The following is a 15,613-nucleotide window of genomic DNA, read 5'->3' on the forward strand; positions in this document are numbered from 1 at the left end:
GTTTTTATCCAAATGGAGACTTATCAGAGAGCAAGTGTGGGGCTCATTGATGAAGGGGAGCAGTCATCACACCCCAGGCCTGGCAGGAAAAGTCAGACATGCGCTTTTCCTTACATACACCAATCACATAGCTTGGCAGAGGCAGCTCTGATAGGCATGGTTCACCACAGTGGCTCACACACAGGTCTGTGGACAACCAGGACAGAATGCCATTCGGTAGACACCCTGACAGCACATGCAAAGCGTTCAAGTGACAATAACAGCACAAATCTGGTTTAGAATGTATGTGAGGAAAGGAATGCAGCCTCTGAACAGAAGATACAGTGATCTGCAGCCCCAGAAACCTCCAGTCAAGGCGAGAGGCATTTTGTTTTAGTGTTAAGTTTGGGAGAGATGATGATTGGGGCAATGAAAGGGAGCATTCTGTCTTAAGTGAGAATTTACCAACAAAACTGAATCTACCATAAGAACCTAGGTGCTATGAGCTTCCCAGTAGTTTGGAAAGACTCAGCATAAAACAAGATCTTTTGGAAGGAAAAAAATCCAACAGTCTGTACAAATAACAGGCATGCTTGAGATGTTAACACGGTTGAACAGAATCTCATGAGGCCTCTCACGCCGTGTCAGCCTAGCCAGCAGCCTCACCGTCACTGAGAAGCTGACTGTCACGGCCTGCCCACAGACCTACTGATCAGGAACACCTCCGGGTGCTTCAGAAACACAGTCAACTTGGCAAACAGCAGCACCTGGGGCTCCCTCCCTCCCTCCAAGCCAGGCTGGAAAGCTTTGAACCAGATCCCTTGAGTAGGCCGTTCTTTAGTCTCATTGCTACAGGACCAAGCCCTTCCTATTCAAGGCCAACTATGGCCCTGTGGCTCATCACCCCCCGCATCTCCTAGAACTGTTTTAGAAGTGCAGAATGAGGCTGGCGAGAAGGCAAGGTGGTTAAGAGCACTTGCTGCTCTTGCAGGGGACCCCAGCTTGGTCCCCAGCATCCCTATCAAGGTGGCTCACAACCACCTGCAGCTTCAGTTTCAGGGACCCAAACACCCTCTTCCAGCCTCTGTAGGCACAGGAAGACATATAGCATACCCTCAGAACAGACACATACATATGCACTTAAATATAATGAATCTTTAAAGAGAAATGTAGAATGAGGAGCCTCAGTTCCCACCTACTGACTAAGAATCTATATCTATGAGATCCCCATTGATTCCTGTGCACATTAAAATGCAAGAAGTTGTAAACTAGAGACGACCCATCCAACTAACAGTGATTGACGGGGAGATTCGCGCTGCAGGGCCCTCCCCTGAGACCCATAGGAGGGAGCCCCTGTGCTCTCCTGGGCTCAGGGTTACCAGCAGAGAGCTGGGATACCAGCAGAGAGCTGGGAAGGGATGGGTTCTTGGCAGCTAACAGGCTGCAGCCCTGCTGTTCCCAGGGGTTGCCTCTGGAGTCACGTGGTAAGCTCCCCTCTTGTCACTGGTGACTTGGCCCTGGTGAGCGTCATGACCGTAAACACGCTTCAGTGCGTGGACTACTGTGTACCTCCTGGAACTCTAATGGCTTCAAAGGTTTCGTAGCAGTGAACACATAGACCAGGACTCAGTCACTGAACCTTACAGGTTAAGTATAAGCATGCAGCTGTACCGGCCTGCAAATCACTTTGTCCTAGTCTTTTCAAACAGCAGGTGAGCTGTGTGCCACATCAGGAAGGCCCTGCCTTGTGAAGGAAACATTAGCATGGTCCATCTCAAAGAAAAGCCCACTGGGTTTTTAATTTAATTATTTCATTTTTGTTATAAGTGAAGAACAGTTTTACTTTTCCCAACCAACCTGATAACATGGATCTCTCATTAGCAGCCTCAGACAAATTAACACTCTCAGAAAATGAATGGATGGAGCTCGATTAACCCACTCTCTGAAAGAAAAAAAACAAAAGAGGGTGTGTTGGTGTTTAGACAGTTCACAAACAGCACACAGCTATGAAGGAAGGGAAAAGCTGTGAAGGAACCAGGCCAGTGGTCCATCTCTGCTTCATCTGGAAGGGACGGTGACTTGGTATTTTAGCCTTGACCCACACCAATGTAAAACACTGGAAGCCATCTTCGTCTCTTTGGTAACGGGACCCTCCAAACAAATCTGGTTCTGAGCACTCACACTAACTTAGTAATATTTCATATTGTCCCTAAATCAAAACAAAGAGCTAAAACTTCCAATAATTAGGTCCAGCTTAAGAAGCATCAATGTCCCAACAGCCTAGTTTCCATCTGAAAAAGTTGCATGCATATACTGAGAGAACAAAAACAGACAAACAAATAAGCATTGAGAAATAGTTTTACTCTAGTTTTTCCTTTTTTATTTTGTTTTTTTGTTTTTTTCGAGACAGGGTTTCTCTGTGTAGCTTTGGTGCCTGTCCTGGATCTCACTCTGTAGACCAGGCTGGCCTTGAACTCACAGAGATCTGCCTGCCTCTGCCTCCCAAGTGCTGGGATTAAAGGCGTGCACCACCAACGCCCAAGTTTCACTCTATAACTCAGGCTGGCCTTGAACTTAAGATTCCAGAACTCTGGAGACTGAAGAGGAGAAGGAAAATCTTAAGTTCAAGGCCAGCTTGGCCTAACAAGAATCCTTCACTGTCCTGTCATCACATTTCTGAGCCAGGCATGGTCGTAGACACTGAAGAGCCTAGAGCTGGGAAGGACCCAGAGTGTAGGGTCACCCTTGGCCATATACTGAGTTTGAGGCAAGCCTGAGCTACACTGAGACCTCCTTAGAACAACAACAATGAAAATACAGCAGCAGCCCACCTCCCTTCTGGTTAGCACAGGGGAATACAACTCGAGTTCCCCTGGGTGTCCCCACTCCCAGCCCCCTTCCCCTGCCAAATGCCTCTGTCCTTCAAGCTGGGCCTCAGAGAGTATGTGCCATCCTGAGTCCAGCTAGAGCTGGCAGTAAATGTGTTAAAACATTAAATGTGTCTTCCTTGCCTCTACCTTGTTTTCCAAATTCCCCAGCAGCACCCAAAGCCCTCAAAAGGAAAGTCTCACAATCTATCCTCTTGCCCATAAGGCTCTGCAGGATCTGTCTTATCATATGCCTCTAAGCCCACCTCCTGCCATAGCCCCTGTTCTCTTCCAGCCCTGTGACAGGTTGTCTGTGAGCCAGGGCCTAAGGTGCTTCCCAATGGCAGCCTCCTGTGGCTCTCCAACCCAGGGCTCCCATTACCTTTACTGTGCTAGCCACAAAGCATGTTTAGTGAAGAGGTTACTACTGCACAGCCCGGTACCCTCCTGAGGTGAAGAAGGTCGCTAAGCACTGCCCTCCCAGATCTTGCTATTGCAAATACAGCCAGGCATTGTCCACAGAAGGCAGGTCCAGCCTGGTGACGCACGCCTCACACTGTCCTGCATGCTAGTCCCACGGTAATCATTGTGCCCGAATTAACAAAAGCCTGAAACACAAAGGGTCCATAATTTCATCTTCAGGCAAGGGAAATGGGGAAAGAGCAGGAACTCTTTCAGACTACAATAACAATGCCATTCACCTGGCTGTGCATAAGGCAATGTCATAATGCCGTAAACACCCCTGCCATATGGAACACTTACCTGAGTTGAAGACCCAGGCCGACTGTCCCCTGACCTGTCCTAAATCTGTTCTTGGGCTCTAGAGATAAGATTCAGGTTGTCTTCTCTATAGCACTGAGGAGTTCAACTCTTCCCCTAAACATGCACGTTTAGAAGCTGAGTGAATGAGTCAGGGTGACATCTGTGGCAGCTGCCCTAGGCATCTTCCATTCCCTGGCAACACCACTCACCACCCCTTCCATCTGGTGAGACAGAGCTTGGCATGGCTCTAGACCCACTGATTTACTCCTGGAATGTGCTCCCTGCAGTCCATGCCCCAGCACACAGACGCAGAAGGAAAGACCTGTGACCACCCCCTTGGGAACTACTCTCACTCACCACCACCAGCGAGGCTACCAGCAGCTGCCCCTTGCCACTACCAACAACAGCATGGCCCTCTCCAGTGCAGTCACTTTATCGGTGACCCTTGTGCCACGGGGCACAGCCAGTTTCTTTGGAAAAATTAAAACAAGACTCAGCCCACCCTTGGGTTGCCTGGTAAGCAGAACTCTCCAAGCACAGACCTGTCATCCAGGTACTTGGGAAGTAGAGACAGGGGGATTATAAATTTGAGGTATGGAGCAAGCTAACGATAGCCTGGGCAACTTAGTGAGATTGTCTCAAAATTAGTGAAAGGGGGCTCAGAAAAGAACAAATCTAAACAAAGTATGAAAACGACAGGATAAACCAAGTACTTTATATGTTAGATTAAAAGTGGTTGTTGTGTTTTAAGTAGATGTAGGCTGTAACTCAGTGTAGAGCATTTGCCAAGCACGCATGAGGCCTTACTGGCCATAGCACTGTGGTTTATCATACTTCAGACTCTCCGTCGGTGAAAATATGGAATATTTTAGGACACCTGCAAAAATATGACAACTCTAATACTCTTATTTTGAAGAGGGTACAGGGCAAAGGCACACAGCTCGAAGACCCTCTCCCCTCCCCAGGCGAACAATGGAGGCTAGCAACAGCTGCAAAAGCCATGGGCCATCTGATGTGACTCAACACCAACAACATTTTCAGTATCCAAGGGGGAAAGCCAGGATCTGTGCTACAAATATGTGTGCGGTATTCTTCCTATCAGCCATGGCCAGTCTTCACAGGAAAGTCTGTGACCTTTCCTGTGGATTTTTCCATATTAAAATACATATTAAAAGGTCTTTTCTGTTTTTCTCCTTATTCCTCAAGAAAATGAACTAAAATTCCAATGTTGACTTTAATTTTCATTCTTAATGGTGTCTAACCAAATGAAGGGATCCAGAATAGTCTGAGTTGAAAGTTCTGTTCTAGGCAAATCACATTTGTTTTGTTTTGCTTTGTAATTTTGGGATGGAAGCCCAAGACTATTAATATTTCTCATAGCTATTCCCCTACTATTGTAAATAGGATTCCTGATGGCTGAGTCCCTGGGTTCTGTCCCTTGAGAATGACCTCAGAAGGAGACCTTCCTTGGCTCCTGGCCTGGAACTCCGAGGAGGACAGAAGGGCCACAGGGATGCAGCCCTGGCTCTGTAGGGAATTACATGCACCTCTGCTCACCAAGACTTAGGGGAACTGGAAAACACAGGACTTAGTGTAGCCAAAGAACTATGCAGAAAATAGGCACAGATGGAGAGCAGTGTTTTCATCAGACTGACTCAGGCAGGCAGGTCCCTTCACTGGGGTTCTGCACGAATGTGGGTGAAAGCACTCTTCAGATACATTTACCATGGGAACGGGACACGGGTCCTTGGAGGCAGCTCCGGAAAGCCATGAATCTGCAGTGACAGCGCTTCCCTGGAGGCTGTCTCAACACGGCAGCCACACAGGCGCAAATTCATAAGCGGGCAAGCATTTAACCTCTCTGGGGCCTGAACTGATGCCATGGCTTCCACAGGACTATTAATATACGCAGTGTGTTCAGCTCCCACCGCCCTTGTCCAGGACCCCACTTTCTGCCAGCAGTGTCAAAAGAAAAGGAAAATGTCACTGCACATACAATGTTTGAGAAGAGAGATGGTCGGGGGCGTTTCTATTTCCTTCAGAGAGGAAGACGCCCATATGTGACATGAGTGCTCCAAATGACAGGCGGCCATTGCGGAAAACACTCCGTGTATATCTGGAGAGGCTATTGCCCCCCACCTGCCTGGAACACGCTTCAGCTCACAATGAACGCTTTTCTCATGCTGTGTACTGCTTCCCGTAACACACACCAAAAACAAAGTCCGCCTTCCAAAATAAATATCCTCATTCTTAGAATGACCCTTTTTTATTCTGGATAAGTGGACAAGTAAAACTACATCAGAATAGACCCAACACTTAACAGAAACAAGAACATGTGAGGACTGTCCGGAATCCACACCGACTCCTCTCCCATTTCTCTATGCTCCTTGCTCATCCTGTGTTACCCACGAAGCCTAGGCCACATCCAGCCAGGAAGAAACCCATGTGGGGGCTGTGGACACGTCACAGTGCTTCCACATCTTCACCACCATGCCCCACCAGCCTGGTTCTGAGTGGACTTGGAGTACAGCAGAGGCAAGGCCTGGGCTCCACTGGGGGCCCTCTGAAGGGCATGGAACAGAAGCCCAGAATGTAGATCTGTCAAGTGGTGATGGCAAAGAACAACCAGGACCAGGGTTCATTAGGGCAGGATGCTATTTTGGGATAGTCAGGGGAGGCTCTCTTGTAAGATTAGCTCCACATGAACTGAGGGCAGCAAGCCTGTGTCAGAACAGCAGAAAAGGCTGCAGCCCAGGCCCTGGGGTTTGTGCAGAAAGCAGTAGAGTGAGAAAACAGAAGCTTGCTCAGACAGAAGGCAGCAGACGGAGCTTGAGGGCCTGAGGAACAGGAATCTGGCCTTTGGATAGTCTAGGAAGGTACTTGAAGGCTTTAAAAAAAAAAGGACTCACGTGAGCTGATTGAGACTTTGAAAGGATCCTTCCAGAAGCTATACTGAGAACAGAGTAAGGGAAACCCAGATGGGGAAAGCAGGGAACCCAGGTGGCCCACTACTGTGCAAGTCAGAACCGCTGGCAGCCTGGATTAGCTCAGGAGACAGTGGGAGTGGAGCTGAGGTTTCCTCATGGGTTGAGAGAAAAGTCAAGTGTCCTGTTTTAGGAATGATGCCTTCGAATGACAAAGCAGGAAGGGTCTCCCCATTGACATGGGAGACAGAGGTTGATTCTAGCAGGGAAGCCACCAGGAGCAAGGCCCGCAGGGGAGATGGAGCAGGGGAGATGGAGCAGGGCAGAAGCACCGAGAGACTGGTAAAGCCAGGCCTGGTGGCCAAGGTCTGTAACCATAGCACCTGGAAGCTGAGGCAGGATCAGAAGTTCAAGGTTAGCCTAGCTACAAAATGAGACCCTGGAAAGGGGAGAGGAGTGAAGAAGAGTGGAGGAGAAGGAAAGAGGTGGAGAAGGAGAGGGAGAGCAAGGGAGGAGAGATGACCTGTTAGCTGTGAAAGTGTGGCTCCTGGGACGGGACTGCTACTCACTACCTGGCTCTCAATAGCTCATGTAGATTGTAAACACATCTGTCATGCACAAATATGATGATCCTGGCCAGGTGATGGTTGCTTTGCATGGTGATCTGTTGGCCAAGGACAAGCAGTTCTTCCCTGGGAAGGCAGAGCAATTCGACTTGCTGCCTGTCAGGCTCCTCTGGGATGAGAGGCCACAGCACACAGCAGAGAGAACACACTCATCAAAGAGATACTTTGCCCCGGTGCCAACCTTTCATTAAAAGTGTGCTCACAAAACAAAGGAAGGAATTGGCGAATGCGTGGGGGACAGGACAAGAGTGCCAGCCCAGATCTGCTGAGACCCTCTTCGAATCTCATCCCTCCCATCTACCCATGGCACCAGCTTGACCTTCTTAGAGTCCACTCCATCTCCATAATTGTTATGACTTTTATGCATGTGTGTGTGCATGAATGTGAGTGCATGTATATTCATGTATTCATGTGTGTGTGTACATGTGTGTGTATGTGTGTGTAATTGTATGCATGTGTGTGTATGCCTGCATGTGCATATGTTCATGCATGTGTGTGAATATGCATGCATCATCAGGTATGTGTGTGCACACATTTAAAGTGTAGGGAAAACTTTAACATTATATGAGAACTACCAACATAAGGAAGCTATGTATAGTGGTGCACACCTGTAACTTGCAAGGCTAAGACAGAGAATCATGAATTTGAGACCAGTCTGGGCTACATGTACACAGCAAGACCGATCTCAGCAAACCAAGGGCTGAGGATGTAGCTCAGTCATAGAGCACTTGCCTAGCCTGTATAAAGCCTTTGGGTTCCATTCCCTTTAGTGAAAAATAAGAGCTACATATTTCTTCTATGACAGTGGCAATAAAAAACAACTTCAGTGGCTAAGTTTGGGGATAAAATACCAGGTTTTGGTCTGTAGAAAGTTAGTGCATACTAAGGAAGAAGAGAGCCTAGGATCATGAGAATGAGAAGGACTGGGACAGGTTACATGAGGGGTCAGAACAAGTTGGGCCCACAGAGAAGCAGGATGCTGTGCTTGAGGTACCCCAGGGGCACAGCAGAAGCTGGGAAGAAAGAGAAGAATGGGAGCATCACTCTGACCCTCTTGAGCACAGGGATGCAGGGGGCAGCATCAACAGATGAGACTAGCAAGCTGGAGTGTGACTTAGCAACACGACACATACTCAGCATGTGCGGTCCTGGTTTGTCACCAGCACCACAGAGCAAATGAAAGAGGCCCAGAAGGAGTCAGAAGTTCTTGAGGAGAACTGGGAGTTAAGCACAGAAAGCCACAGCCTGAGACCCGGGACGAAGTTCTGCACTAGCTGCAGACCGCACTTCATGACCAGGATGGTAAGACCACACCATGAGCATCTGTCTGTCAACTCGGTGTGTTTCAAGACTTAAGCCGTAAAGAGACCCTCACTGCATGCTGACAAGTGGTCCTCCCACTCCGTGGGGAGCCTACACAGCCCAAGCAGAGGACCGGGAGATCAAGAGAAGTGCCCTTTGCACCATGAGCTGTGCCCCAGTGTCAGCTTGGACAACACAAGTCCTGTTACTAACCAAGTACTGGATTAGTACTCTCGGCTAGGGACAGCCAGTGCATTCCCAGAACACTTTTTATAGCTATTTCTTTATGATTATTATTTTAGTTTTATAAACTTTATGGTTTAAAAAGTCAATTTCTAATAAGAGAGGGAGAGTTAGTCTTTGCAAGAGGAAAGTCCCTGATGAGGTTATCCAATCCCAAGAGATCAGCCCTAAAGACGTGTGCAAAAGAGGAACAGTGAATGGGCCTAGAAGGGTATAGTGTATGTGTGTGTGTGTGTGTGTGTGTGTGTGTGTGCACATGCGCACATGTGTGTGTGTGTGTGTACATGTGCACGTGTGTGTGCATGTATGTATGTGTGTGTGCACATGTGTGTGTGCATGTGCATGTGTGTGTGTAACAATAATCATAGAAGAAGAGGTCATGGACTTGAAAGGGTTGTAGAAGAGGACACAAAAAGAGTTGGTGAAATGGAGGGGTGAAATGATGCAAAGACAGTACCCATGTATAAAATTCTCAAACATTAAAAGTTTAAATTAAAATAAAAGATGGGCCGGGCGTGGTGGCGCACGCCTTTAATCCCAGCACTTGGGAGGCAGAGGCAGGCGGATCTCTGTGAGTTCGAGGCCAGCCTGGGCTACCAAGTGAGCTCCAGGAAAGGCGCAAAGCTACACAGAAAAACCCTGTCTCGAAAAAAACAAAAAAAAAAAAAATAAATAAAATAAAATAAAAGATGGTCATGGGTTGGCCAGATATATTCTAGCACACAAAACTCTCTCTAGTATATAAGCATATCTCCATAAAAATATGCTACAGTCTCTTTTTAGAAGTGTTTCAAGTTTGTGGCAAATACTTAGGGAAATTTGATGTAAAATGATAATAATAAGGATGACAACTTATGTGCTTGGGGGAAGTAAAGGATATTTTGGACAGTCCTATCAAATGAGTTGGACAGGTCTCTTCTAACTAAAACCAGAGTATCTTGGTTCTGCTCATCTCCACATAGTCATAGGCAAGGAAGAGGAGCTGTCCTCATTATTCTAGAATAAATGATACCAGGAAAGGCCAGCTAAATAAGCTCACTTTGAAATAACACCTAATTTAGTAACCATGCCAAACATAGAATGCATTCTGATAGTTTTGACAAAATTTCATATTATATTTATTAAAATTGTCATATTATATGACCTGACATCCTTTAACTCACTTTTGGCTTTTAGAACATAATGAGATTCCTTTTTGTAAATACATTAGAGTGACATGTCATTTCCCCCAGTCTCCTCAATCTTTAATATTCCAAATCCAACTCTTGTAGCCCCTATTGTCATCTTCAGATATCAGTGTCCCAATCCTGCCACAGCCTTGTGCATCAAATTCCACCAGTTTAAATCCAGTTTCACTAACTTCATGAAATCCTGCATCTCCAATCCCATGGGCAAGTTCACTTCACGAGCTGATTATACCACATTATAATATAGAAGCTATATATCAGAGAAACACAAACCAACTGGAAGCAGGCCCACAGAAGAGCAATGGCAGTCAAGAATCTGCCAGTGTTGTGACAACTGTTATTCCCTGCACAACCTCATGACAACTTGGTCGTGGAGACCAGGCAGATGAGAGGAATTTATTCCTAATATCACACTCTACTACAGGTAAATCATGTTAGAGCAGAAAAAGAGTGGAAGGTAAGGGATTTCCGTGCATGTGGATATACATCCAAGGCAGCCTGCCTCAGGTCCAGGCAGTACTTCCTTTCAGGACTCCTCTGAAAGACTTGCAGGCTTGCCCCAGCTGACTCTGGACAAACAGGTTTAGTTGCAGAACAGGGACTAATCGCAGGTCAGGCTTAGAAGAATGCAGGAGGAGGTGTCTGAGCACGTGGATTGAAAGAGAAGACAACTGAGGAGTGTGGAAGCGGGGAAGCCACACTGGTGACGGGCAGAAAAGAGGGGAAGGGCAGGAGCCATGCTCCACTCAAGCCCAGTTCCTGATCATTATGCTTTCAGGGTGAAACTGATATTCAAATATGTGTAGTCTCGTTCACACCCAGAATTGGGCCAATGTCTAAAGCTCCCACCTACCAATCTCATCCAGTCTTTAGTTGTCTGACTGTAAATATTTATGTTTCCTCTTGAGTTAGAATATGGGTAATTGTTTTTGCTGAGGAAAAGAAGGACCACACAGCATTCACCTTGGTATTTTATCTTATCTTCCTTCTCTTGGGTTGCCTCATCCCCTCTTGGCAAAAAGTATCCTGTGGTGGTATTTTATTTGTATGTTAATAAATAAAGTTTGCCTGGAGATCAGAGGAAATAGCAAGCCATTAACATAAAAGTCAAGTAGTGATAGCACACGCCCTTAATCTGATCACTTGGCAGTCAGGGTCTCTGTGTGTTCAAGGACACACTAGGGAACAGCCAAGCATGGTGACACATGCCTTTAATCCCAGTACCAACCATAGAGACCTGGAGGTCTGTACAGACAAATAGTGACAAGGAAGTGAGGTAGCTGGGCTAAGAGCCAATGAGAGGGCAGAACAGCAAGGCAATAAAGGCACAGGTTAGACAGGAAGGAGGCCCTTTTGGTACCTGCAGAGCTGGAGAGGTAAGGTTGGTGGTAATCACTATTTCCCTGATCTCTAAGGCTTTTACCCCTACATTTGGCTCTGCGTTTCTTATTTAATAAGACCGTTTAGAAATTCATCTACACTCACCAATTTAAGTAAGTTGAATCTATGCCTTTTAATCCAACATTAACCCTGATGTTCACAAAGGAAGAGGCAAGGAAGTCACACCAAAAGAGTTCTGAGATGTAATTGTTCTAACGATATAAGGAAAGGGGAGGAGGAAGCCTTGGCATCCAAACAAAATTATATGAGGTTAGGACAATGGGGACCTTACCACTTAATCCACCCTTACCCAACTCTGAAATTTGTAGCACCTAAGATGACCTGGCCCTTTGGTGTATAGCCTAAGATTGCCCATCAATCACCCATAGCAGGACATAGGGCTTGGGCTGGAGGTACATGCTCACTCTTTCTTTCTTCAAAGTCTGGGCTGGTCACTGTGTCAACTGCAAAGGTGTAACACAAAGGGTATTGTCATGTTGTCCCCAGTGTTAATCGATGGCTTTTTCATAAGGACTACATGATAAATCTTCCTTGAGTATCCACACTCAAACCAAGCACATTAAAGAACACAATGCTCCCCCACATCTCAGCTGTCACCAGATTCCGCTAAATCCAGAATCCAACAAGTGATTCTAGTGGACAGAGTGCCAGCTCTTCCATCCCCATTCCATAGCTTTTCTCTTTTTTATACATACATTTAATAATTTCTTTCAATTTTTGAGAATATAAAATAATTACATTATTTCCACCTTCCATTTCCTCCCTCTAAAACCTTCCCATGTACCTACCACCCAACCCACCTCATCCCTGCTCTCTTTCAAATTTATGACTTCTTTTTCTTTAGTTGTTATTATGTGTTTGTATGTGCATATGTGTTATATACAAACACACATATATGTAATAACAATTAAAGAAAAATAAATAAGCCATAAATCTGAATATATATGTGCATTTATGGCATATATATATGTGTGTATATACATATATTCCTAAGTGCTACAGTTGCACTGTGCTCCCTCACAGTCTGCTTTGAAGCACATTCTCCATACAGGATCCATGGAACATACCTTTCTTGGGTAGAGGTCTCTCTTGGAGGCACAGTCTTACCTGCATATGAGTCTATTTCTCACCAGAGATGTAAAGATCTCCTGAAATAACTGATGCTGTGGATGTTTACTGAAATTCCTCTCATTCTTGTAGTTTATACTAAGATAAAAAAAACAAAACAGGAAAATGATTTATAATAAACACCATTGGGGTTAACAAAGTTACCGGTGAAAACAAGGGTCATCTACATTGAGAGTCTCAAGGTCAACATATTAGCAAGGGCAAGCAACAACTGTTACATAGGAACTCAATGGTGAAGCTGATTATAAAGATGACGCTCAAGAGCTCGTGGCTCAGCTAGTGAAGGAGCTTGCTGAGCAAGTCGGGAGACCTCGGCTCTGCCCCTGGACCTGCATACAAGTAGAAGGAGAGAAGTCACTCCACAAAGCTGTCTTCTGAACTCCACGAGTTCCACACTGTGGCATATGAGATCACATACACACACACACACACGCACGCACACTATGCATTCACACACAATAATAATACATTTTAATTCAAAAATTGCATTCCAACACTTATGTTTCATTTTACCATATTAATTCAATTCTCCCCCAGGCACCTCCAGCTCAAACTGAAGGAAGAGAAGGGAGAGGAACGGCTCCAGGGCTTCCCTCTGTGCAGCTGTCCTTCACACAAGGGAAGCTTCAGACTCAGATCCACCCACACTGCCACCCTCCATTGGCTGTCCCAGCTGGAAACACCAGCAAATGTCATATGTATTTCAGCAGATGTCATTTGTACTTAATGTGGATTTACTGACAGTTTACATTTCTTCGACCAGCACCTGTTATATTGTTATCTGTTTTGTATATATGTTTAAGAAAATTTTCATATTCCAAATGCAGTCTCTTGTATTGATATTACAGCCCAACAGATAGATTTAAAATATTCCCAAAACATTCTACTTTAAACCTTGGAGAGTACAAGATATTACACAAACGGGCCAAACTGCTACCGTGACAGGATATTTTCATCGTGCATAATAAAACTGGAGGCTGAGGAGCTAGTTCACTGGGTAAGGGTGCTTGGCCACCAACCCTGAGGACTCCAGTTCAATTTCAGAAACTCAGATGGTGGAAGAAAAGAACCAGCTCCCCAAAGTTTTCCTACACACACGCACGCATGCACAAATGTACACTAAATAAGCATTAAAAACGGCTAATTTTGCAAAGCTACACAGAGAAACCCTGTCTCGAAAAACCAAAAAAAAAAAAAAAACGGCTAATTTTAACATTAAGGCCAAAAAGAATAAAATTACGTGAACACCACTTTCATATGACTTTTCTGAAACTGTTCAAGATCATAAAATGTCGGAGAAACAAGCTAAACCAAACAAGTAAAAGATCCTCCCGGAACATCCATGCTGATACTTCAGAGCAAACTACACGAACACACTGTACACACTGTAACACAGAAAGGTAGTGGCCCACAGGAATGCATGCTTCTAGAAGGTCTACACAGCAACACAAAGAAACATAGACTAACTCTCTTTGGTTAAGCCAAGACCCTGTCTTTGCAATTGAGAAACTCAGATTTTTAAACTATTATCTTCAAAAAAATTTTATTACATTTCTCTATGTGTCTGTGTGTATATGTGTATACATGTGTCTATGTGTGTGTGTGTATGTGTCTGTATATGTGTGTGTGTGTGTGTGTGTGTGTGTGTGTGTGTGTGTGTGTGTGTAGAACAGAAATCAGTTCTCTCCTTCCACACGGGTTCCAGGGACTGAACTCAGACTGTAAAGTTTGCTGGCAATCCCCTTTACCCACTGAGCCATATTGCCAGCCCAACTAACATCTTCTTTAGCCACCATATCTGTTCACAGCAACAGGTTCTTTTATGCCTTTTTATTACCAGAAATAGGGAAACACAACAAAAGCTAAGACCATGCTTGGGATGCACCTACCCACGTCAGCATCTTGGAGCTACTTCCTCGGTGGACAACTGTTGATCTTCGTGTCCGCAAGATGTCCAGGCCTCCCAGGACAGGTCCACCTATGTTTGCCTAGTCAGCCTGTTACTTGGGCTTTTTTCCTCCCCTGGGAACACTTTCCATGTTAACTAAGATTACTAAACTAAGAATATTCAGACTTTAAATTTTCACTTCTGTGATACATTTAAATAAGTAAACCTGAATAGGTTCTGACAGCAAGGGAGATTTCTTACCTAAAATTTTCAAGTTCAACTGCTTCTGTGGACTCCTGCCACTGACCACGAGCTCTGTGTCCCCCTGCCTTGATGGCAGTCTCAGACTTCGTCATGTTGTTTTGGGCACTATCAAAGTTAATGGCTGGAAGCTACAGAAATGGAAACAAAGAGTTCATGGCCTTCATGGTTCATTCAGCACATGATAAAACAAGTCACAGAATGGGGGAGGTGGAGGGGAGAGCCAAAGGAATGAGGGTTTTCCCATTAGACCAATAACTGAGACGACAGCCTTGTAAATGGGAAAGGGGTTCCCAAGATTTAAACATCTTTAACTTAAACGTTTACTCCCTAGCATGGGCCCTTCCCATCACTAACGATGCCACGTGCCATAGCTCACTGTTATGTAAGCTCAGTCTGTCTCACGTTGACACGAGTATTTTTTGACATGTATGTTTTTGTTCAGTGATATTTCCTGGGCACTTAAACCAGTGCTAGGGATACAGATCTGGGGTGAGCCTGTCCAGTAGAGATTTCTGAAGTGTCTTGTGTGCTGCAGATATGCAGCTGGAGAGTGTCTGCATCCAGATAGCACACACTGCATGGAAGAGTGTTTCTCTGCCTGCATTCACCAGTGTACACACTGTTCACCACGGGCTTAGCACACAGGCACAGGCAAGAACCCATCACTGTTGCTCAGTTTGAACAATGATACTTAGACACTGATTTAAATGTCGAGTTTACCACAATGAAATACATGTTTAGAAGCCTACCCGCCAGTTCTACATGTCAGCAAGATTCACACACCACTAGTCACTACGGTTGAGACCACCCTGAGATATGGTTTTGGTTCCATATGAAATTGAGTATAACATGAAAAAAAAAATGCCCCATCTTTTCCAAAGTCTGAATGAAATATGTCCTACAATCAATTATTAAACATAAAGCAAGCAAAGCATAATAAGGAATCCATTTTTCAATAAATTATTTCATTGTGCACAATCAGAACTGTAGAAGCTAGAGTACAGAAATCGACCACAATTTCCTTATGTTAAGGTGATTTTCC

At 45.3% G+C, this 15,613-nt stretch overlaps 1 protein-coding gene across 4 annotated transcripts in view; it reads right to left on the reverse strand.

Moving 5' to 3' along the window:
* The window catches only part of Nek10 (NIMA related kinase 10), a 201,288-nt gene that overhangs the window by 170,254 nt on the left and 15,421 nt on the right, over nt 1–15,613 (reverse strand). For all 4 annotated transcript variants that reach the window (XM_015994002.3, XM_042284371.2, XM_076544479.1 and 1 more), the window contains 3 exons: nt 14,569–14,699; nt 12,399–12,497; nt 1,837–1,921 (listed from right to left, as the gene is read on the reverse strand). In XM_015994002.3, coding sequence (XP_015849488.1) covers nt 1,837–1,921; nt 12,399–12,497; nt 14,569–14,699 — 315 coding nt within the window. The remainder of the gene's footprint in view (nt 1–1,836; nt 1,922–12,398; nt 12,498–14,568; nt 14,700–15,613) is intronic.

The sequence above is a fragment of the Peromyscus maniculatus genome, chromosome 9, assembly GCF_049852395.1.
Source record: "Peromyscus maniculatus bairdii isolate BWxNUB_F1_BW_parent chromosome 9, HU_Pman_BW_mat_3.1, whole genome shotgun sequence".
In the NCBI taxonomy this organism is placed as follows: domain Eukaryota; kingdom Metazoa; phylum Chordata; class Mammalia; order Rodentia; family Cricetidae; genus Peromyscus; species Peromyscus maniculatus.